This window comes from Emydura macquarii, unplaced genomic scaffold, assembly GCF_026122565.2.
Source record: "Emydura macquarii macquarii isolate MOO-44397 ecotype Brisbane River unplaced genomic scaffold, CSIRO-AGI_Emac_v2 contig_1253, whole genome shotgun sequence".
Taxonomy (NCBI): domain Eukaryota; kingdom Metazoa; phylum Chordata; order Testudines; family Chelidae; genus Emydura; species Emydura macquarii.
The window spans coordinates 68,419,908-68,445,693 of record NW_027131390.1 but is presented as its reverse complement, the minus strand read 5'-3'; the positions used below and the strand labels follow the sequence as shown (position 1 = coordinate 68,445,693).

General features: G+C 40.5%; 1 protein-coding gene across 2 annotated transcripts in view; it reads right to left on the bottom strand.

The window, feature by feature from the left end:
* The window catches only part of PDE1A (phosphodiesterase 1A), a 245,129-nt gene extending 219,629 nt beyond the window's left edge, over positions 1-25,500 (bottom strand). The window contains exons 1-2 of one of the 2 annotated variants that reach the window (XM_067549082.1): positions 25,478-25,500; positions 21,334-21,447 (exon numbers count right to left, since the gene is read on the bottom strand). In XM_067549082.1, coding sequence (XP_067405183.1) covers positions 21,334-21,447; positions 25,478-25,497 — 134 coding nt within the window. In that variant the 5' untranslated portion in view covers positions 25,498-25,500. Of the gene's footprint in view, positions 1-21,333; positions 21,448-21,805; positions 21,929-25,477 lie in introns of those variants that run through there. The other variant, XM_067549081.1, reaches the window with a different exon arrangement.
* Between the last annotated feature and the right edge of the window lie 286 nt (positions 25,501-25,786).

Below are 25,786 nucleotides of genomic sequence, written 5' to 3'. Positions count from 1 at the left end.
ACAGGAGCCCCAGCTTAGGCCTTTCTCCCAAGTATGGTTGCTGCCAGGTTTCTTTCTTCAACTTGGCTGTTTTAGACCTTTGTTTCCTTGCCCAGAGAACTACTCCCATCTCCCTACAAGGTGATGTTTAACAAGCCACAATTGTCTCAATGAATCAACAGTAATTTACATGCAGTTCCTTGCTGGGAACCTGGGGAGATCCTGCTAACTGGGGAAGGAGAAAAAAAGACAAGAGAACCCTCCTGCCTCATACTTCACAGGGATAGTGACAATCGCTGTCCAAACCCAGAACACAAACACTGTGCAAAGTTAGTACCAACAGTGACACTATCCTCCCTAATAGAGTGGGAAGGAGTAATCATGTCCTTGCCACTAACTCGAGGAGCTGAGTGACCCAGAGAGAGGGTACACATAAGCTTTCCAATTCTCCAGAATCCGACTCCTGCAGCATTTCTTCAGGCACAAGATTTCCAAGCACTCCCACTAGGGTGGCACGGTAATGCATGTGTCTTTAAGAGCTCTGAGAAAAGTTCTTCTGAACGACTTTCAGGCTGCGTGTGCTCAGAGAGCTTCTCTTTCTTATTTAGAACTTTCCTGGATTGTTTGTGAATGTTTGTTCTAAAGAAGAAAGAGCAGGCTTGCTGATCACGCAATATCACAGTGCTCCTCTGTACCTCCCTAAATCCACAGCTGCCGGCAGTGGCTGAGGAGAGACAGTTTGTCCCCATAGCTCAAACATGTTCCACAAACACCAGGAAAATAAGAGTTAAACTTGTTAGTCAGTATTGGAACCAACACCATGTACCTTGGTGTGTTAAGCAGGATTCCTGCTCCAACAATATGCACAACGGTAGGATAAGAATATGAATCCAATTTTAGCAGAGGCGAGATGAGCTTGATTAAAAGACAAAGAACAGATGCAAATAGGGATCCAGGCTTTCTTTCACAAAACGTATACTAATCCTCTTTTCACTGTCAGAAATCACTTACATCTCGAATGCAGTCTATTTACTTACAGTATCATTAAGATGTCTTAGCCTGTAATTGTTTCATTACATCCTTTTAAAGTTTTTTTACTGTAAATTACAAGCTTCCTCAGGGTATTCAGTTCAGTACGCTGCTTGCATGACGACACCGTCAAAGTTGTCCCTTTGCTCAGCAGTATGAGAATAGCTCAGTCACTAGAGTCCTCACGCTGTGGCTGTAATGACATCAGCTGAAACGGTGCTCACAACTTTACTTCAGTTTCCATCGATGCCTGGCTAGACACGGATTCCCTACTACGATACCAGCTATGCATGCAATTTAAAAAACAGTTCTATGCCACTTTTATGACATGTCTATCCAGCTATAGAAATTATAAGAGCTCCCATTAACTGCAGTGGAGCTAGGTTTTCACTCATGAAAGTTGTGGCAGTTGCCTGGCTCTTGTGTGTTCCTACACCTGTCAAGGAGAGCAGAAGCCTGATTTAAAATAGTTTGTAGTTAAGCAATCTAAAAAAGTCACGTGCAGTTGATTCTGTTACTGATTCCTAGGCTTTGCTGCTATTAGCTAATATTTCTCTCAGCTCACCATGTCTTGCCAAACTGGCTCCCTTTCATCCAATACAACTGTTGGACTATAATCAAATTTCACCTGTTGAAATTTCGCTTTCCCTAAACTTTAAACTTAATTTTTCTTCCCTCACCTGTTTCTACCTCTTAGTTTTTTCTCCCTAAACTAATGTAAGAAAACAGACTCCTTTCCTCTTGCCTGACTATAGGAGACCCACCTCCCAAATATTTGGCAATAGAGCTTCTGAAGATGCCTTCTAAAGCCTGGAACTCAAAAGTTCATCAATACTCTCACCCCTCATACCATCTTCCCTAGAGAAAATGTTGATTGCAGCAAAATTATTTTTCATCTGCCTCCAACAGCCACCCACAGAATTTCCCAAGGGGACAATTGACACTCCTCCAATTTCAGTCTTTCCATGAGCTTGTCAGGGGTCAACCTCTAGTCCCACTCACATTCACAAAATAACCCCTCTACCGAATCTAGCAGCTCGGTAATTTATCACCAAGCACACTACCTCTACACAGTGGCTTGAAGAAAGATCTGTATGGTGATGCACCACATAGCTTAAAATATGGAAATTCATCTACCTGGACACAGAACACAAATAACCAATAACTCCTGTTCTCTACCATATTAAACTTATCATTTCCTGCTCTCTCTATAAAAAAACATCTCCCTGTGCTGCACCATAGCAATGCACTAGCCAGCTCAATCTTCTCCACCGCCAGTTCTCTTTAGTGTTAGAATTTTACATCTGCCCAAATCCTGCCAAATGACTCATATTAAAGTGTGGGCTCTTGAAGTGTTATTTCCTTCCTGAACAGCAGCATCTAAAGTCCATTCACAGGCAGTATGGCAAAAGCACTATAGTGATGGATACTAAAGAAAAGTAGGACATTCTGCCTCAGTTACACCTGTGTAATCATTAACCTTAACATCAGGAGGGGTGCAATTTTCCCCATCTCCACTCACTAGGCTGTTAAGTGTAGGGCTTACAGGGTTATCACATAGCTCAAAACTCAGGCTAGACTCTCCATGGCCTACACCTAAGATTCAGCTCGCTCTGCTGAATCCTTTCATCCTTTCCTCTTTGGTATTTACTGTCTCCTTCATTGGGGGGGGAGGGGAAGGGTCTCAGTTTGTGACGACTTCAGGTCTCTCCTTTATCCATAGGCTCAAGATCAGTGAAATCTCATGTCTTTTATTTCTGGCCCTTTTGGCCTTTTATCCATGTAGGACAGAAGTTGCAACATACAAAACATTTATGCAAATTCCTAATATTAAATTTGTATGCAGTGTTGTTGTAGCCATGTTGGTCTCAGGATACTGGAGAGACAAGATGGATGAGGTAATATCTTTTATTGGATCAACTTCCATTGGGGGGAAAGAAGCTTTCAAGCTTACACAGAGCTCTTTCTCAGGTCTGGGAAACATACACTGTGTCACAGCTAAATACAAGGTGGAACAGATTGTTTAGCATACATAGTTAACACATTTCAAGGGACCATTCAAGTTGAAGTGAGCCATTAACACTTCCCTAGTCATGAGTGGGGGGAGGGGTGCAGGAGGAGGGAGCGTGTGTGTGTGCACGCACATGCATGTTAAATGTGTTATAGATTGTTGTAATAAGCCATAAATCCAGTATCTCTATTCAGTCCTCATCTGTGAGGAGCCTGCTTCTGATGAACTTGGTAAGGTTGGGGCGGATTGTTTGAAGGCCTTAAAAGGGGACTGAGGAAAGATTTCTTTCAGGATGAGCTGTCCATTGAGTACGGGTTCTAATTTGTTTGATAATATCCCGTATCGGTTCCTGTGTGGAGTCGTAGATGGCAACTAGGGATGTGTGGTCAAAAATAAATACAGAAATAAAACCCACTTGGAACAAATTCCTCTAATTAACACCTACCACCCCATGCCAGAACCCATTATGGTGTATCACCAAACAATTACAACCCATACTTGATGGGGACCACATCCTGAAAGAAATCTTTCCCAAACCCACTCTTCTGGCCTTCAAACAACCCCCAACCTCATCATTAGAAGCAAGCTCCCCACAGACCAGGACACTCCAATTCAAAGCAGCACCAGACCCTGCCAGAACAAAAACCTGCAGACATATCTCCACTGCTACAATGATCAATACCTCCCACAACAGACCTGTCAAGATCCATAGATCCTAGACATGCCTATCACAACATGTGGTGTACCTCATCCATTGCACTAAATGCCCCAACAACAACTATGTGGGTGAAACCAGACAATTACTATGCTCTTGAATGAACTCTCACAGAAAAATGATAAAAGACAAAAACACCATATTACCTGGGGGCGAACACTTTTCACAAAGGCATCACTCTGTAGCTGACCTCTCAGACCTTGTCCACAAAGGAAACCTGAACAATACTTTTAAAAGACGAGCCTGGGAATATAAATTCATAACTTTGCTAGATATTAAAAATCATGGACTGAACAGAGACACTGGATTTATGCCTTATTACAACAATCTAACACAGTAACCCTCCCCCTCCTCCCTACCTTTTACACACACACACACACACACACACACACACACACACACACACACACACACACAGTGACTGGAGCTGTGTTAATGGCTCACTTCACCTTCAGTGGTCCCTTGAAATATGTGTTAACTACTTATGCTAAACAATCTGTTCCACTTTGTATTTAGCTGTGATACCCTGAGTACATTTCCCAGACCTGAAGGAGAGCTCTGGAAAGCTCTCTCTCTTACCAACAGAAGTTGATCCAATAGTTGATATCTTCTTGATACATTTCTATTATTATACTCTAATATTAAATTTTAAGTTCTATCCCTATTTAACCTAACTGTAGCTCCATGATGCTGTGAGAAAAGCAAAAAAATGTCTAACAGGCCTCAGCCAATTTGGCCACAATGAGAAAAAAAGTCCACCTGACCCTAAAATAGGCCATTTGTCAGATCCACAGCATCATAATACCACAGTTCTTTTAGCATATAGCCAAAATGGATCAAGAGGCTCAAGAAGCTCCAGGGGAAAGGTTTTAATTAATAATCATGGGGAGCAAAGAGTTAATCTGCTTTCATTTCCCATTGGCTGGCCAATAGGCTGCAGAGTCCCGATAGGGTGTGTGAGGGAAGGAGCCTAACCACATGTACAGATCCACTTTCATTCTACAGCTGTCTGGCACCTTGAGGATCCAGACAAAATCTTCCAGTTGGCAACTGAGGGCAGAATTTGGTCCAGCAAAGTTTTGTCATTTGGAAGCTGTAGCAAGTGGAGATAGTTGGACTAAACTCCCAAATGAAGTGATACTGGATTATGATTAATAATTATTGCTGGTATCACTGTAGCACCTAGGAGCTCCAGTCATGGCACCGCCCCCCCCCCCCCCTTTGTGTTGGATGCTCTACAAAACAGAACAAAAAGAGGACTCCTGCTCCAAAGATTTTACGCAGCTTGGGCCCAAGGGACCCTTTTACTCTAACTCAGTTTTTCTTCTACTTTGGATCCAGTTAAAGTCAATGTAGTTATATTTAAAAAGTATGACTGGTTGATTGGATTTTGATACACACAACAAGGGAAGGGACTGTAACAAGTGCTCCAGGTGAGCTCTACATCTGCTCAGGATGGTGTCAGGATTAATATTCTGCATAAATCATAACAAATTGCATCTTGCAGTTCAGTTATGCTCAATCCATCATACAGATTCTTTTTAGTTTATACAGAGACTTCTCAAACTATTTTACAGAAGGTAGGATTTTAAGGCTTGAATTTCAATTGCTTAGATTCTTGTTAGTATTGAGATTTACAAAGTTTATTGAGACAAAGGCATTTAGCATAGCTTAATCTCATCTCTTTTTCCTGCATTTGATGTCTACTGATAAAAAGGAATAATAATTCTATTATGCAGATCAGAAGCAATCCAGCAAATCATTAAGGACTGCTCCTATAAAGATAATCTTTTTAGGTTTCTTGTCTAACTAGATATTTGGAGGTAATGTCACATACAATCCATATGAAACCATCAAGATATGCACATCACTTTGGATAACCGTAGGTCTTGTTATTATAAGCCCTGTACTGCTACACCCTCCTACTTCCTAATTGTTTTGATCGATTCACTTTTTATCTAAAATCTGAAGTCTAGATTGTAACCTAGGACCAAGTTTTTCTTGTTATTTGTTATTCTGCTAGGTGCTTTATTGAATAAACCTCAACACTCAAGAGGTCCAGTACCTGAAGCCACTATTGGTAGTTACTTATATCATATTGTAATGTGATCTGTGGCTTCATGCATTCAAATATCAATCACCAGGTAAAGTGCACATGTGTTGTGTCAGTTGTAGAATTTGGACCCTCTGCTCTGAAATAACAGGTCCTACATGACCGGTAGTAAAAGAAATTCTATACCCACTATATATCAACCACCAGATGGAGACATGATGCACACTTGAGTAGCTCTGATGTGCCATCCAGCTTTCCCCTGAAGACGGATTCAATGCCTATTTTAGACAGTAGAAAGATTCCCACTATATACAATGGAATAGGATTAGGCCCTCAGAGTCCAGCTGCTTATACTTGGTTTCACTCACAGTGGTCAACGCTTAGAAAACTTTAGCAAGAGAAATGAATGCAAACATGCCGGAGGTGTGGTTGTGCATGATGGTAAGTTTTAGTACTTTACAAGCATTTTGAATAATTGACACAACTGCCCTCTAAAGTGCAGAAGGTGAGCATTATAATTTCCATTTTACCAACAGAGACACTGAGGCCTACAAAGATTAAATGATTGGCCCAAGGTCAAAGCAAGAGTGAGAATTTGAACACATGAATCCCATTCTGTCAGCTTTGTGCTTAGTCTACTAGGACCACGTGACATCTCATGCTACTGAGTTACTCCTCCTCTGTGGTCAGCCAGCTCAGTTTCACACAGTCTGCTGATCTGGCGCTTGATTTGCCTGCAATACACACAAGCAACACCAGATGTTCTGGGTAGCATGATGCCTCATAACCAGATTTGTCTGGGGTCCTTCCTAAAAGTTGAAGGGTATGTAGGCATGGGTGAGTAGGTAGATGTATTGGGAGGAAACTGTAAATAATCAGTGACGTCTGGGAGAAGACATCAGTGAAAGTTTACACTCCAGTGACTAGTTTAATTGTTCAAGTTTAAACTCAGTGAAAGAGGCTACAAACTAGCTTTTTAAAAAAATGAATATTGAGATTAACCCTGACATTTCTAGTTCCCAAAATCTTCAGGTCCCAAAGATCAGTTAGGAAACATTGTCTAACCACCATAGATGGCATCAAGCCATAAGTACATTAAGAATCACTGGACATGTCTCTACTGGTATTAATCTTTAGTGACCATTCTGTTCAGCCATTTCATTGCTTTCTTTCCCAATTAGCTGACCTATACTTGTTTAAATCAAATCCCAACATTTTCATTTTACCACATATTCCACATCTCAAAGATTAAACTTCTTTCTATAATTGTTTTCATCTTTCATGTTGTGTTCCAAATTCCTATTTTGCTATTTTTCCTGTTGCATGGAGATACCTATGGTAACACCCAGGAATTACTGTAAGCCAGCAAAAACTGCACGTTTCCCTGAGCCCCGATGACATTTGTTTACCCACAATGTCATGATGTAGAATATTGATTTAGGTGCACGAGGTCATTCATATTCCCTCAGTCCGTTTCCTGGAGGGGTCAACTGTGCTGGCAAAGCTGTTTCTCCATACAAAGACATGACAAAAGCCATGTAAATTAATGCAAACTCTTAAAATTCAGCACTTATTCCAGGAAAGATACTTGCACACATGCATGTGCTCTCTCTCTCCCTGGACAATGGATATTTACTTAGTGGCGGAAACATTGCAGTGTTCATGCTGCTTGAGCAAAAAGAGCTATTTAAATGTTTCCAAAGCAGCTTGATCTGCAATGTTGCCATAGTGAACCACACTGGAGCAGGAGCCCAGACTAAAGAGAAGAGGATGGTGGCCAAAGTTGTACCAAAATAGAAGGGTTGCAGCACCGAGTTGGTCTAGCACCCTGCAACTTAGCACAGAAATGATCATTGCATTTGTGACTTTATAAAGAGCAGGATAGCTGTCACCGGCCAGCATTTCCAAACTTCATTTACTCCTTTGTGTTCTTGGCTTCCCTATCTTGCTCTGCAGCAACGCTTCTCTTACCTAAACCAAAGATCATTGTAACGCCCCAAAATCCTGTGGGGTTTGCTCATTAAGGGGGTTACTACCAGAATAATTGTAGAGTGAAAGTGGGGATAGCAACGTGCTGAACCTGTGGCATACAAGGGTGGCACCTGGAAAGTGCTGTTTGACCAAGCCTGTTGAGTCAAGGGCATATAATGGCATCAGCTTTAAAGTGCTGTATTGACCCAGTCCGCTCAGACACACTCTGTTAATCTGTGGAGGTGTGTGAGTGAATGTGGGTATTTATTTGAGTCTGGGTCTGGAGGAGCCCCGCCCTGGGAAATTTAGGTCCTGCAGGGTAGCTCCATTGGGAGGGGACTTGCAGAAGGGAGAAGTAAAGCTCCATATAAAAACACAAGTGACACAAGCAGTACATTAATAGAATTACAACCCTTCCCCACAAGAAAAGTAACCCTAATAAATGAGCATACCCCAAGATGACAGACAAATCTGGTACAGTGAAAGAGTGGCAGAAACGCATTGGACAGCAGTGTGATCCAGCAGATAAAGCATAAGACTGGGAGAAAGGAGCCCTGATTTCTGATAGCTATTCTGCCACTGACCTGCTGTGTGATCTTGCACAAAATTATTTCTGTGCTTCACTTTCCCATCTTTAAAGTGGGGGATAATTATATTTTCTAACTTTTGTAAAGTGCTTTGAGAGATACAGATGAAAAGTGTGATGTAAATCTCAATAATAATTATTATTATTATTAATTAAAATAAATGTAACGGCAAACTGGACTAACATCACCCCATGTGGGCTTGGGTCCTTATTAACTCATCTATTATTGGCAGGAATAGAGCCTAAAAGGTGGATTTACTGAATGGCAGTAATCCCAAATCACACATGCACAGAAGTAAATTCTTACTGGTGCCAGTTAGTGCTCCCACGTTGTATCTACCTGCAGCCAAATGCAACTCAGAAAGATGAAAAATTATTCACTCCTTTGAAAACAGATAGACTCCAAGAAATCACTTGCAATCTGCCCTACCAGCTGAGTGGCCCAATCATCAATAAGAATATAACCATCACCAACAGAAAGTAGAAAATTAAAATGTAATCCATATGGCCAAATGATCACAACAGGTCACTACCAATAAAACCAAACCAAATTTTAGTGTATTCATAAAATATTATCTATCATACAATAAACTTGTAAAATCTGGTTCTGATCACTTTTACCGTGATGTAAATTGATAGCCTTCAGTTACACTGGCATAAGGTAAGACCAGAACCAAGTCATCAGTGTTTTTAACATTAAGATTTAATTAAATTATGTACTTGATGCAGAAATTACTAGTTGTGGTTCTATAGCCTATGTTACGCAAAACTAGATAATGATAGTGGTGCATTTAGGCCTTAAAATCTATTATATTTTCTCTCATTTAAAACAGGTTTTTACTCCTAATGGTAAGGGTGTTGCTCAAAGGTGCTGGTTTACTAAAGCAATAAATAAATGATTGGGAAAATCTATCGAATCTATCGAATCTCTCAAGTGTCATGAAGTTTGACATCATTAGCTTCTACAGACTGCATCATAAGGTCCTAGCAGAGCAAAATTATTAGAGCACCTCTAGATGAGGTATCTTAATGGATTAGATTCATGCATTTGACTAACCCCATTGAATAGAACACATAGCCAGGCCATGAAGCATTTTTGCTGATACACCTAATTGCTTTGCACAGGCAGCATCTTGAGGGATTCATCAACATATACTCAAAAGTGATGAAGCATGCTTATGCCCACTAATAAAGCTGGCAGCAGCCCCACACATGGTAGTCTGCCAATTTCAGCAGGGCATAGGTACCCACTAAAGATGGATTTAACATCGCCTGCATAATGTAGAAAAATTACACTACTGTGCCAAAAGGATCCTCTTGATGGTGAGCATTATCAAGTAATGGGAACATGCTTCATTATGAAAGATTACATCTGTTGTCACTTGTGGGCGTTATACCATTGTTATATACCTTTATGCTGTATTTTTCCAGACTATTTCAGCAGTGAAGATGCTGCATGTGAAGATGGAAATTTGCAGCTTCTTAGGAGGGATGATCACATTACACCAAGCCTTTAAAACATCACTTTTACCTTCAAAATCTCCTTCATTGAGGCTGAAACCATAAAATGCAGCTCTCCTTTTTTCCCTTTTTTTTTTTTTAAGCTTTCCTTGGTAAAGCAAACCTATGACTCTTGAGAATACTTTTCAGCTCTTGATGAACACACAGATATGCATAAAGTTTCAAGTTCCAAAAGCAACAATGGGTCCCAAGATGTTGGCCGGATAACAGCGTGATTCAAGGACTCCACACCTTCTTGAGTCCTCCTCTTACAAGGAAAAGGGAAGGAGCTCTTTTTGTGCTGATGAAGGGATTCTGAGTTAACATACCATGCCAGAAGGTCTTTGCAGAGACTTGTAGGAGATGGCACACGGTCATCAGCCAGTCATCCAGCTCATATTTGTTGCTTTGGTCTTTGGATGCAATGTTTATCAAATAAAGTATGCCAAGTACACACCACCAAAGATTAATTGCCATGCAAGTCTCCAGTTAAATTGTATACACACTCTTTCTGTCAGGTGGTTTCATTCCCCCCGACACAACATTTTTTTTTTTAAAAAAAGTCAAGGCAAACCAAGGTTTTGTATCTGTCTTTTATATTCAAAACTTAATCTTGTATCTACTACAAATGCCATCAAGGCATGCACTGAAGTATTTCAGCTAGACCTAGAAATCTCTATTCTTTGTGCTTAAAAAGCACGAATTGACTAGGGATGACAACAATCCCAGCTTTCCCAAAGTTATAGGGTGTTTGGACACAGGTTTTGGATGAGGATATAAACAGAGATAAAAGCCAGTCAGAAAGTTTGAATTTAGCTACCAGCTTCCCTAAGGGTGTTCTAATATTTTGGCTAGAGCCCATTTTTAGAACAGACAAGCAGCTGTTAAGCTGTTAGCCTTGAACCACTGCCCTCTCCTTTCCCCATCTGCCATGTGGATATCTTTACACAGCATGTGAGCCACCTTCCATGCACAGTGCTGGGGAGTGGGGTCCCCATTTATGTCCCCTGGCACACCAAAGGATATCACCAAAGCTAGACGTAATATATTAGTAGCCCAGGAAAGTGCGTGTGTGTGTGTGTGTCGGGGGGAAGGGGGTGGATTTTGGCGTACAAACCCAGAATTAGGTATTGTTTGGTCCTGCGCCCTCTCTGTATGGCAGCTATAGAAATTTAATTTCCGACCAACAGGCATTAAGTTTATTACCAAACTTTTCCTGCCTACTATGCTAAAGTTTGTCTGACATAACTCAAGCAATAACAGATTAATTGTATCTGCTGCTCACAGTTTTATTTGTTACAAAGTCAGGCAGCCAATTATGCAAGTTCAGAAGCAGATGGAGCCCAAACATATTAACCCTTTCATGCACCCATTCATTTGTCTGTTGTTGGCAGTGTAGAGAAGTTCCAGGAGTCAAATTAACACAGAAACATTTCTCAATGTGCAATTCATATTAACTGAACAATGATACAAAACCAATTATTTGTAACAAATACTATTTAATAACTTCCAGTTCATTAGGGGAAACTATTATACCTATCATTAATTTGTTTAAATGCATACTTTAAAAAAATTCTCATTGTGGCATGTAACCAACTGATTTTTTTTCAAAGGGATATTTTTAGAAAGAGCAATTAATATTAAAATCAGTCTGTTTAGAATTCATTAGAAAGGAGATGGAATTCAAAGGCATGCTGTTTCTCACAAATAGTGCAATTGATCTCCCCATAAAATGGGTACTTAGGTTGCACAAAAGGTTAAGTATGAAATATTCCAGACGTTTTAACATGCACCTGAGGCAGAAAAAACAGCTAATGAAGTTAAAAACTATTCCTTTTTATTAGAATCCCATTCTGCTTCTCTTGCTTTGTTACACTGTGGCCTCCTTTAAGTCACATTTCCCATTTATTTCCTATCATATACTTTATTTACAGTTTTACTTCCTGCGATCGCCTCAGGAGATGACCAACTTGCTTCCATGAAGGTCTCGGATGACAGCACTTATATAGTCCTATTTCAGCATACTTCAGTGCAACTAATAGTATGATAGGGGACAGTCTAAAGAAGCAAATATGTACATGAAATGTAAGTGCTCTTGCCCAGGAGTGTATGTCCAAGGCCTGCCTCTTAACTTGTGCTTGTATCCAAATCTAGAACTCCACAGAAAAAGTACATTGGTTCCAGGGTGACCAGATCGCAAGTGTGAAAAATTGGGACAGGAGTAGCTCCCAGGCCCTCCACACACCAGGCTGTCAGGGCCCTAGACAATTTTATACAGGTCAAAACAATGTGTCATTTTAATTTTCTTAAAAAACAAGTTTTTTAAATTCCTGTTCCATTGGAAATTTCAAAATTTGGGGGCTTTTATGTCTCATTTCAGAATAACTTTCTTGTTTGAAATTTCAGAATTGCCTGGAGAATGAGAATTCCAATGTCCAGACAGGTCTAGTGGAGTTCAGTGAGGCAGTGCTTATTGTGATTTTGTCATCTGCGTACTAAGATCTGAACAATGTCACTAACAGGTGAAAGATTCCAAAACACTCAAAAGGGGTGAACACTTGAAATTCCAAACTCCATCAGAGATCAGGGAGAGATCAGAGTGGCTGGCCCCTCAACTATCTCAATTTAGAATATTCCAAGTAAGGAAATACAAAGCGTATTCACAGTAAGGACGAAGAAGAGTCGTACATTCATCAGTCATTTTTATAAAAACCAATTTCAAAATATCAGAGAGGTGAGAGAACACATCACTAAGGAAACAAACCATTTGAAACAAAGAGAAGAAACAATACACAAGGGTGAAGGGAAAGTGACGTTTGATACTGATTCCTCAATTAGCTCCGCAGAGTGAAACAGAAAGACCTACAATGGCTTCACATCCTTTGAATTCTCACACACAGGGAAATATTTCAATACTGTGTATGAACAAGAAACAAAAGTAAATACTGCACTGCAGTCTGTTTCTTAGTGTCTACAGTCATAAATCACATACCAGAGAACCATTCAAATATAACTGCCAAGCACACTATTTATCAGGGAAAATCATACCAATTAAATGTCCACATAATATTTATAGAGGCTACTTGTTTTCCTGGGGGCGCCAAAAGTCTGCAAATAGGTTGGGTCAAATAAACTGCAGCCAATGTCAAACAACATATAATGGAGCAGGAGCACTTATATAGGAGAAAATCCTCCTTTAGATCTCTGGCTATCAAACAACATTGCACCAAAGAACACATGCAATATGCTTGGATGGTCACTAGTGAGCTAGACCTGAAATATCATCAAGTCTCAATAGATAGCACTAGAAATAAGAAAGCTTCCATTGCTGAAAAAAGTCACTCCACAAACAGCAAAATTGGCCACAAAACATATTTGATGGATAATATTCAACCAGTGCTACTGCTGATCTCTTTTAAAGGATAACGCTGACAAGCAACTGGGAAGAGTCCAGCCAATTGCTGCATATTATGATTATGAACACTTCTATACAGTGGGTGTAATCAGCTCTATACATAGGGCTTGAGCAAAAGCCCATTCAAGTCTTTGGTTCCTTTATTTATATCACTCCGTGGCAGGGAGTGATTGTCATTTGTTGAGGGATTGTGGGGGAGGAGTGGGTTTTGAGAGGGAGTTTATGTAGATCCATTAGCCCCATCAGAAAGTTACTTCAGAAACAGAAGCCTGATGCTTATTTTTCTGGTCTCCAATAAGCAATATTTAAAGATATCCTGTCAAAGTTTGGAGGTCTGAAATTAGACCAACTTGCCTGGTTTGCAGGTCCAGGTACACATCGTGCCTTTCGTTTGCTGTGTCTGACTGTTTCATATTTGTGAGCAGGCAGGATATTGGGTTTCGTAAGACTCACGTTCTCATGAGAGCTTCTAAAGCAAAGAAATCTTATATCACTGGGCTTTTTAAAAAAAAAATCCCTTTAAAGACTGGATATATAAAAGGCCTCTCAAGCACTTTTTAGTTTAGATTCCAAACAAGAACACCCAATACTTTCTTTTTCCACCAGCTGTCCTGATCCTGGGTTGTTCCGAACTTGATGATATTTGCAGTCCTGTTGGTAAAGTCAGGGTTGCCCTTTCTTTTGTATCAGCTGATGCCATAAATTTTCCTGGAAGTTGTGCACTGTTTTCAAGAATTATATCACAGTTTATACTATGACTTTAAATCCAAGTATTGTTCACTCTGTTTCACAAATGTGGAACCAGAATCAGATACTTCAAGTGACTTCCCTGAGGCCACACGGGGTATGTCTACACAACCTGTGGGAGCACACCTTCTAGCCTGGGTCAACAGACTCTGGTTAGCAGAGTATACGCTTTAAAAACAACTGTGTAGATGGAGCTTTGAGGTTGCAGCTCAGACTCTGAGGCCTAGGGAATTGGGTGGGCTTCAGATCCTTGAGCCACAACTTCAAAGCACTGTCTACACAGCTGTTTTAAAGAACACTAGTGTAAGCCCTACTCACCAAAGTCTGTCGACCCAGGTGCTGAGGCTTGCCACTGTAGGCTGTATAACACATGCCTATAGTGACTCAGTATCAGAATCTAGATTAAACCTCAGACCTGTCTGGCTTCCAATGGTGTGCTCAGACCCTTAGGCAATAGAGTATCAGCCAGTGAATATTCTTCACAAGGTTATGCTCAGGGAATGAAAATTCTAGTGACATCCACCAAAACAATATAGCAGTGTCAGTGAAAAACTACCAGACTTACACACTTGTATAATTTGGTTTACAGGCCAAAATGCCTAAAGGTGTTTCAGTTTCCCTTTAAGAGTCAGTTCATTACACACTTACTGTGTTCTATTAGATGCTAAATTCTGGCTGCAGCCCTAGTCAGCGGATGGTCAATACTGAATGGCAGAAGCAGTTGAAATTGTGCAGTCATCTTTATACTCTTCCCCCCACCAGAACTGATGTCCACAATACGCTGGCCTGGATGGAAATAGTAATAGGAGCAGGAGTATCTCTCAGTTCAATTTTAATGCTTAGTTTAAATATCACAGCCCAGCCCATTGTTATAAATCCAGTTTTGGTAAATCTGAGATTCAGCCTCTGTTAAGGGGTGCATTCACCTTTCGAGAACCCCTGTGTCAGCGCATCATTTCACTGCATCCTGGGCTGCAGCGCCTCCTGTAGGCCATATCTGCCATGGTCTTCTGTGGCTCAGACCTTTGAGCAAGTCACCTAAAGTTCAAACCCTTAGGTACTCAAAGTTCAGGCTGATGTAAAGAAAAGGTTCTTCATCCCTCCTGGACTCAACTTATAGTTCTCTCTCACTCCTAGCAGAGCACTGACTCCCCAGGTTTTTCCCCACTGGGAGTCCAAATACAACATGAACCGGTTTTCCACCTCTGCCAGGCTTTTGTTTTGGCCCCTGTTTCTTGTATGCCCTGTCTCAGGACTTCCCCACAGGAGCCTACGCTGCGCCCTGTAGGTCTCTATTGGAACACCAGGCCCAGGACTGCCTCCTTGGATGCCTGGCCTCTTGCTCCAGGGACCCATCACAGGAGTTAGCACTATTTCTGAGGCTCATATCACCCACTACAGCCAGCCCCAACAGCTGGGCCTCTCCCAAGGCACCCACCAGTTCTCTTCTGTGAGCTAACAACCAGAGGTCCCTAGCACCTCTCTTCGCTGTGGGTCTCAGTGTCTTCCTTCTGGACTCTCCCAGTTAACTCAAAGCCCTAGCTCAGGGCTTCTCCCATACAGGAGCCTGCACTTCTTCCTGGGGGTTCCCCCCAAGCCTATACACCCAGACCTTCCCACCGGAGAACTCTAGTCACCCTGGGATTCCCCTTCCTATCTGAGCAGCTTCCTACTTATACAAGTCAGCTCTCCCTTGCTAATTGGCTGAGTCCTCCATCTGGAGCACCTACCTACTCCCAGATGTAGTTTATATGGCTGTCATGGGCCAGTTAGGCCTTGATTCTCTCTGGCAGCCTCTCTTTCATAGGAATGATTTCAAAGTCTGTTTTAATTCAATTGGATACCCAAACTATTTAGGTACTTAATCATTTGCATTTCTCTAAATCTATCTGTTCTGTATAAACTGGATTGTTTCAGGGTCAGCTGTAAAGCAAGAATTATTCTGACGTTACCTGTTTTAGCACTAAGTTACTGAGGGGTCGGGGGGAGATGAATGGATTACCTAACATTTATCAAGCACCGGAAAATGATCCTTCATGTTATACTTTATAAAAATCTTGAAAAATATCTATAAAGCATTCTCCAAACAAATTAAGTTTCCTAGCATGACATCCCATATAGGAAGATACAGTTTGGGAGGCTTGATTACTGCAAGCTGCTGAATAGCTACAAAGCTCATTTGTATTAATCAGCGACTTCAACACTTCGGTGTAACTCCAGTGAAGTCAAAAGTCCCAATCTACTTCAGCCAAGAATCTAGCCCTTTAAATCAAGTTCCTTGTTTCCACATTAGATATTTGCATTGTTTCTCTACTGAAATGATAGAATCTAGCCCATGAAAAACAAAAAGAGATGTAGATAATAATATATTTTGCTATGTGCAACTTAGAGTGAACTGGTATATGGAGTCACCAATATATTTTAAGGAAACAAATGGCAAATGTTTGAAAAATACGGGATAAGCTTATTTTTAAAGGGACAGTCCCCCGCGTCCCGCGTCCCCCATCTGTTATATTTGAGCCATGGATTCTACATGGGGTATTGGCATCAAAAGAGAAATGTTCCTACTGGTTACCCTACTGGGGTACAAATGGTTACCCTACTGGGGTACAAAGTAATACAATTAAGAATTGTTAAATGGTACCTCATTACGGGTTTGTTTGCTGGTGTATTTTTTTCTGGAAGGAAGGGGAAAGGGGTGTTATATTATGTAACTAGATAGCTAATATGTTGGGAAGCTCCTATTTACCCAAGTATGCAAGTGCATTCTATAGGTCTCTATAATAGAGTTACCACCAGAACCAGAGGCTTCTTATAGCAAGAAAGTTAATGTGAACGTTGGACAATGGCTTTTAGGAAAACACAGTTTAATAACTGAGTGACCATTTTGTTGTAGACATCACTTTTATTGACTAAATTAAAGAATGTGGTTTTACCAAAGGAATTTGATATACAAGGGTTTGTATTAAACAATCTGCAGTACAGGTGAGTTAAGTGGAAGGGGAGCAGTCAGATGAAGAGGTAGAACGTAATTATTTCCATGATGGATTATGTGTAATCCATTCCTGTACAGAGGATAGAGTTAAATAGACAATAAAAACATCTTTAAGTACTGTTTAGAAACTACTAGATCTAATGTGGAAGCAAGTAGAAAACCAGGCTTAGCAGAAAATTGTAGGTCATGACTCTTATTGCTTGTTTATATTATAAATTAGTAGTAAACATTTAGTATACAGGAAACTAAGAAAAATAAAGGAGAGATGACTGGGTTTATTTGTTAGATATGATACTAGAAAGCTTCCTATAGCTTTTCACCCAGAAGGGTTTGATGCTGGAATCATTGGGTGAAGTTCTATAGCCTATACAGGAAGCCAGACAGGATAAACACACTGGTTCCGTCTAGCCTTAAAAACGTATGACTATTGTTGCCCTTTAAAACGTTCTCCTCTGGTAATTAATCAAAAACTGAGGAAGGCAATTGTCTATATTCTTTAAATGTTTCCATCAACTAAAGACTGATGAGCAGATGCACCTCTGCACTGATGCCAGCACTGGCAGAGTGCCTCCCCTACTCAGGGCTGGTAGGGGCCAGTTCAAACTAAGGCAAGCCCTTACCGCTGATTTAACTTTGCATCTATACGGTAACAGCTTTGATGGGCCCCTGTAGGAGAACAGGATCACTACATTACAAGTCTGAGCTGACCACGCTCCTCCCTTTCCTTACCCAACCTAGCCCACCCCATTGTAGAGTTGGCACTAAAATGGTATGGAGGTTCCTGCAACAGAGGTATTTCCCCCCAGGGCTTATGCCTGTCCAATGGCCCCTGCGTGCTACCTAAGCACAAGAGGGCCCTAGGCCATGATGAACATGGTCCACTTTCTCCTTTTAAAACAATTACGGGTTACATATGATAGACAATTCTAATTAGACATGAACCCCAACCTTACTCATGAATCCAATCCCTCCCAAACTTTTAGATTCTACAGTTCTAGCACAATGCAACAGAGGGGACAAATATACCGATACTAAAGGTAAATTCTTTTCTCATACCTGAGTCACAACTTTTTGAGTGGAACTTGCTCCTAACACACTGAGGTATAGGGTTTTTTAAAATGATGCTTGTACAAAACTGCACTTCAGCTAGAGAGTCTGAGCTCTAGCAGCAGAATGAGGGACTTCTGCTGCCATTCCTTTAAGTGCAGATTGTGTAAGGAATGAATAATTAAAGGAATAATTTGGCTGTCATTTATTATTTGTTTTATTAACTGAGATACCAATTTGTTTTGTCTTCTACCCGAAGTACCAACACATTTGGAGTTCATACTTTGAATACTAAAAGTGTTTTAACTCAAGGAACAGCAACTCCGGTTGAGATGATAATATACACAGCTCACTCGCAAGACACTCCTGGTCCAATAATGTAATATTGTGACCTCTCCATCACCTATAAACTCAGCAGCAGGACTAGGTATTATGCAATCATTCATTTGGGGCAAATCTAAGTCCTCTTTTCCACTGCCACAGAAGGCCGGACCTATGGCAGCAGTTTCTGTGCACAAGCAATGCAGTTGGATTTGGGGTTGCCATGCAAGGGTGCACACCCTCTACACAGCCTGCAAATCAGCTCCCTAGTGACTCCAGGGCTATATAGACCATGTGTAGGTGGGCATGGCCAAAGGTTTCAATGCGGTTAAATCTCCAGGGGCTCCACCAAATAAGGAGCATATTAGGGCAATGGGACTGCTGCAGCCTGCAATGCCACTCCATTCCCTAGAAAAAAGACTCCTTTGTCCCACCATATCCACAGTGCCCAGACCAATTATTCTGGTTGGATTCTGGCCTGACAATTTGCATGTGAACACCCAGTCAAATAGTAACATTGCTAACACTTTCAAAATATTGTTTTGTAAAGGTCCCTCTACTCATCATCAAAAGGCAAATGGTTTCAGACTGAACTCAGCTGTTTCGTCTTGGAATAATCTGCAGAGCTATATATATAAAGCTTAAATGTGAAATGTTGACAAAAAAAAACCCAAGCCAATTATGCATACAGGTGTATTGTGCAGCAATTAAACACAACCAAGCTAATTATTATCGAAATAAAATACAACAAAAACCTCGGATGAGCAAAGCGGAACTAGTTTGCAGGCCAGAGAAATCATTGTTCTCTCCTCACAAATGACAATGGAAGCCTTACTGAAGTCACAGTTTTAAATGGGTGAAAGTGAAGTAGTCATGGCCTTTTCTGAGCTCTCAGAGACAAATTCCATTCTAGACTCACAAGCATAGCTCCCATCTCCTTAAATGAGAACTGTGCCTGGGTGGAATTTGACTTTAGAAGTTCTCTTCATTTCACTTGACACCATCTTGTTCTTCCCCTTTGAGAAGTCAATTCCCATAGCTGATCAGTGATTAATTTATAAATAGGGATTCTTCTTGAGGCCACGATACATGTCATAGTCCTGCCCCGATCACTTCACATCCGGAAACACACACACTTTTGTTTTAATATCACAGTGTGCTCATTGAAATCAGTCCCTTTCTTCACTAATTCCTACTTTGAATAAATATGGTCTTTAAAGATCTCCCCTGAAATAATCAACATTTTAGTCTCAATCCATTGTAATATTCACAAACTCACGGTGAAATCATTGGAAAAGCCGAGAAGAGTGCTGGGCTGGTTCTATCTGTCAAAATAATATGTTTTTCTCTTTAGAATAAATGTTTTAGGTTTCACAAGTCCTGTAGGAGGAACAATGTTTACGGGGTTGGCTCTTGCTTACAATAAAGATAACTTGGGATTTTCAAATTCTTTTGGGTTTGATAAGCCACAAACTCCATGCATTGCTTTACGTACTCTCAAAGGAATTAACTTTGTTTCTTTGACATGTTGTATGGAGTAAGGATGTTCTTTATTACATCAATTAGTTATAATAAAACCAACCCAATTTACTAATTAGAGACAGCTGAAAGAGAAAGTTTGCATTTAGGAGGCTAGTAAATGCAAAGAACCTTAAAAATACTAGGTCAACTTATCTACACCAATGGAAATCCCTATAAACCTTGGTGGAGGCCTCCAGTGATAGAAACTCCATCATGTGAGGTTGACACACAAAGAGTGGCTGAAACACTTCTACCACGGGGGCACTCGCCAGAGTTCACAGAAGCCAACGCTATCCCAAAAGCATGCAGAATTGGACAGAGTGGCCAAAGAATTCACTGCATGTATCCGACATTCTTTGCCAGCTGGTTTCCTATAGCACCCTGACCACAACTTAAAGCTGTCTTCCACTGCAGCAACACTGAAGGCAAGCAGGTGGTAAAAACACTCTTTCCCACACTCAGAATGAAATCCCACTCAGGGCACAGGAGAACCAGGCTGGCATAGGAAGCCTGGTAATTTACACCTTCCTGTACCGACTCTAGTGCATCTAATTCTCTAAATGCTGGAATGTATCATAGGTTTTAAAATTAAAACAACAAATGTTCCTTCTGCTATTTACACACTAGATAGCATCTGGTACATAGCTTTTGAAACTCAGTATTTCAGATCTCCCCATCCAAAAGCTAATGCTGTTCCCTTGCTCTCAAAGCACTTAAATAGGAAACCTGTTATTTAAGTAACGTACATATCAGAGTGTAATGTATACTGACATTAGCCTTTAGAGCAACAGCCGTTCTAAATGAACTATTAAAGTTTTGTGGCTTTAGGAACACACAGGCTAATGAATTTAGTCTCCGACATTAAAATTGCCTGCATGTTGCAGATGTTATATTAGTGACTGTACAAGCCTCAGAGTGTTTAAAAAAAGAATTTATTTTCCCCCGAAGACAGGGATCCTATAGCATCCCTATGAATATCTAAGACCTTCTTAACATAGGCTATCCACCTGCACATCCAAGCAGTGTGAATTACGGCCATCTGTCTGAGGTACTGAAATGATATACTTACCTAAATGGGCTACGATTTCCAGGAGGACAAGTACAAGCTACAAAGAAAACCATTGCTAACAATGATGATATAGTTTTAGAAATGCTGATTTTGAAGAAAATACATGCAAAATAATAACACAGCATAGTGGATGTTCTGGTAAAGCAGTTACCTGCATTTAGATTTGGGCAACAGCTATTTTACTATCCATCTGTCTCTTAAATAAGGTGACAATCAAATAACTACCATATATTCTTAAAAGACATCTCATTCTGATATTAAATACTAGTAACTGCTTCTAAATATAATAATTCTCCCCTGTATCTATTAGTCACATTCAAAAGCAACAGATCCTTCCCAGGAAACAGCACAAAACAAGGAGAGGGTCTACTCACATTCCTTTGAGCCGCTGCCACATTTTCTCAGCGTGTCCTCCTATTTGGTACTTTAAAGAGGTGCTTTCCAGTTCCCGGGTTGTTTCCGTAGCTCTAGACCCCATGGTAATTGTCCTACAGCAATACAGATACAGTCAGGCTCAGCAGCAAGTAAAAGCATTCCTTAGTCCACTACAAACGCCAGAGGATCCACATGTTATACAGAAGCAGCTCTCATCTATCAAAACACTTCAAAATTACAAAGCTAAGGGAAGCTTCTGGCTGAATCGCTATTCACTTTGATAGACAAATCCACTCCCTCTTCCCCTAAGCATACAGCAGTATAAACAGCTCTTCTGACCTCACAAATCTACTCCATACATGTGAGCCAGCTACTATACTACTCACTGACTGACTGCTCAAGCTCTGTCCCCATGCACTTCATTTGTTGGAGGGATATGCACTGAAGCACAAAAGCTTCCTTAAAACGTACTAGAATTCACTGCCATGCAGGATAAACGTGAATGACTTTAGCAGTCCGGGGGAAAAAAAGAAAAAGATTTTTGCTGTGCAGGTCGGAGAAGCAGACTGCAATAGGAAAGCAGATAGTAGAAGCCAATATCAGCTGCACCACACTAAGAAATGAATGCCTGCTTAAATGCCAGAGCTTTTGTCTCTTTAGACGATCTTGAATTGGTCTTTAATGAATAAATATCTGCCAGCCTCTTAACAACATAACTGAACAAACGTTAAGTTGGGACCCTAAGGCATGAATAAATCCCTGCAAAAGAGAAATCAGAGAGCTCTACAGGTTGTTATTGAGGGAATATGCTGTAATCATGACTATTCACCTTCTCCTAGCAACTCCACACAGTAGGTAACTGTCAATTTAACTGGTGGAAAATCCAGCAGCTGCAAGACAGCCTGCTCATTGAATCCTTTGGGACAATAGCATGTGTGTGTCAAAATCGGATGCTGAACTGTTTGTGCATGCCAAAGAAAAAATGAAGTGCATGTAAAGAGCAAAAGGAATGAGAACTAAGTGGTCTGCCAGCCATGCAGCAGATTGCCAGCTCTATCTCTCAAGCACAGACCCATGCATTAGTTGCACAGCCAAAGCTGTTGTTTGGCTAGAACTGGGGTTAGCTCTGCATCAGTATGTTTTATTACATGCTTAACTGTGTTTGTAGAGCTTTTCAAAATTGGATTTTCACTTTATAAACATCTTCCCTCTTGGTTAGTGAATAGACATAGATCTGCAACTCTGGAAGAATTTCCAAATAGTCCCAGGTACCACTGGGTTGTCTGTACAATGTCAGTTTCAACCATAGAACATTGTGTATGTTTAAAAGTTACAAAGATGTGAGGTTATGTCAGATCTCAATCTGGTGGCTGGCAGAGATGAGTGAAAATGCCAAGAAATAATAATAATAAAAAAAAAAAAGAAATGAAAAGAATAATCACAAGAATTCACTGCCACTGAAGTTCCCATGTCCACTTCCTTTCATTTTCTCATCTATTTCCTGATACTAGGTTGCATTTCTCACCATTAAAGATACATTTGTAAAAAAATATCCCCTTTATGTCCTATTAATCTCTGTTCTATACAGGCTTTTCTTTCCCCACTGACTTCTATCAGACAGATCATTAGTAGATGCATTTCATCTCGTTTCAAGGTTTCACTTCTCACTTGCACTGGTTTGAAGTTGGTGTCATTACATTGACTTCACTAGAAGGATTCCGGATTCACAGACATGAGAGAGACAGAGAAGGTTCAGGCCCAGAGATTTCAATGGGGCTTTTTAAAAAAAGTCAGTGGGTGATCCTCACCTCCCCTAACTTTTGCTTGCAATGAAGAGTGTCACGTGACAAAGTTGAAGAAGCACAGACAGTCATTTTTTTTCCAAATAATGTACTAAGTACTTTATTAGATTAAGGAAGACCATAGGATCTGTAAAGAGGTTCTTCCTTTGTTGCTGCACTGAGGAACTTCTGCCTAGAAATTTCCCAGCCCTGTTCTCCGAAGCATCCTGATACAGTTTTAAAGAAATAATATACATATCCTCACAGGGAGTAACATATATGAATCACTAGCACTAAAGTGAGTTATTCCCTACCCCCTACTGCTCACTCCCCCACATCAAAGCAATGCACAAAAAAAATAATTATTATGTATTCATACAATCTTCCAGGGACAGAAGGAAATGTTAAGGCCCTATTTTTCTCATAATGCATTCTCTGTGACTGTAGTACAGTTCTATGACAGGAAACAGCGCCAGCTCCTCGTGGCCATCGCACCATGTTTAAGCAATTCTCTCCCCCAAAAGGGAGCAGAAGGAAGACTGGGTGAGAATATCACTTTTGATATTCGGGAGAGGAGGAAGTTTTGCTTGTTCTTCAGGTATTATGCTCCCCTCAGGTAGGTTATGAGTAACCAAGACAATACAGTTATGGGTTGGGATAAACTGCATTGAAGCTGGTGAGTGTAACAGCTACCTTTTATTCAAGAAAAGCATAAAAAGCAATTGAGTTTCTTTGTGAAACCAGACAGCTGAAGCAATAGGAGCACCACACAGAACAGACACATGACAAGGCTTGAGGAGAAGTTGAACCATGTGGCCCAAAGACCTGAAGACTGATATAGCAAACACAGGGGCTAGGACATTGATTGGTGGAGTTATGAATATCTGTGTGTGTGAGAGAAGCATCAAGAAAACACACGCAAGCAGACACAAAGAAGATAGCAGACAGCCAAGGAGACAGCCAGACCAAGCATTGAGAGTGTGGTCTTGAGAAAAGCTAGAGAAACAGCTTTTTGAGTAAAATGTTGCTGAAAGAGGCTTGGAACTGTGAACAAAAACACCACTTACTTATTTGATCCCTTCTGTGTTCAGGGAAACAGGACTGTGTACGTTCTTTCTAAATAAATAGGATTGCATCACAGATCTCTGATTCCATTATCAAAACTTGGAGCCAGGCACATAAGGATAAACCGGTGTTCTGCACCCATTATTTCCACTCTGGGGAAGGGGAATAGATAGATCCTTAGCTCTGCCCCCACCACCTGCCTGTCAGAAGAACTGAACTGGTATAGAGGGCCACTACTTTTCTACTGGTATATAGGACAGCAATAAAATTACAACCTCCCTCCCCCATCAAGTGAGAAATTATGGTTGCCTGGGCCACCCAGCAACACACTGCCCCTTACTATGGGCTGTGTTCTAGGGAAAAATCTAGCCTAAACAAGTTCCAAAATACTAATCAGTGAGCAATTATTTTAAGAATAGGCATTTACCCAATGGGTTAGCAGCTGAACTGGTGAGTGATTTTTTTTTTTTAATTTTATTTTAAAGTAATAAATGTTTTTCTCTGTCCTCTCCATGTTCTTGTTCTGGATGATTTGTGTGTTTGTTTTATTTCTCCCCCTTACATCATGCTCACAGCTTCCCAGGTTTTACAGCCCATTTTCCTTTGTTTTTTTTTTTTTTCAAAAAAAAAAAAAAACCAACCCAAAACTATCTTTGCATCCCTTACCTGCATCTTTTTAAAGTTTAGCTTTATATTCCTGGGTTAATCTGATTCAAGACAAATCTCTAGGTATTAAGGAAAGCCTCAGGGATTCAGTGTTGAGATTTTTAAAAATGTGTGATTTCTTTTGCACCCTGCTCTATCCCCCTACCTAAGGCCTGATAAAATTGTCCCTGTGCCACTTAATCCTCAAACAAGTACTTAAATCAGATGTTGAAATAGAACATTGTATGCCCTCTTTCTCCTCCCTCTACCCCCCACACCTGCATGATTCAAAGTGCATCCTTTCATTAAGGATAAATGGAATGCTGGCTTTAGTAAAGAGATACACTGTGTCTTAATATACAGCTAAAAAGGAACATCCTTCCTTGTACTATTAACATTGAACAACAATAAAAGTTTAAAATTACACAAAAAATCCTCTTTTCAAACAGGGAAAAGCCTGCAACTAGACTGATTAGAGAGTTGGCCACTGGACTAGGTTACAGGCTAACACAGGTTTTGATGCAGAGGATTAGAGCTTTATTTTAAATAAATCCTTTACTCCTGAAAGGAAACAAAACACACCAGATTATTCAATACTCTGTTCAGTACCTGTAGATCAAAACTAGTGCAGAAAGAGAAAGTAACAAGATACCTGCAGAGCTGTTTTCTCATATGCTCACTATCACTCATCTTCCCAAATCTTATGATGCCAACTTCCCTAAAGCAGAAGAACTGCAGGAGAGCTAGGAACTAATTGAGGAAATTCAAGTCACTGAAGTAAGCAAGCCTTTCACTGCAGTGAAGAAAGGCCCTGGCTGGCAGTTAAGGTAACTAAGGTATAGAAACTTGACCGATTTACAAAGAGGAAATGCTCAGATTTATACATGTAGAAGATGTGGAAAGAGGTGAGTTCAAGGTAAAAGATGATTGAAGATTTCAGATGGAGGCGGTAAATTGGAAC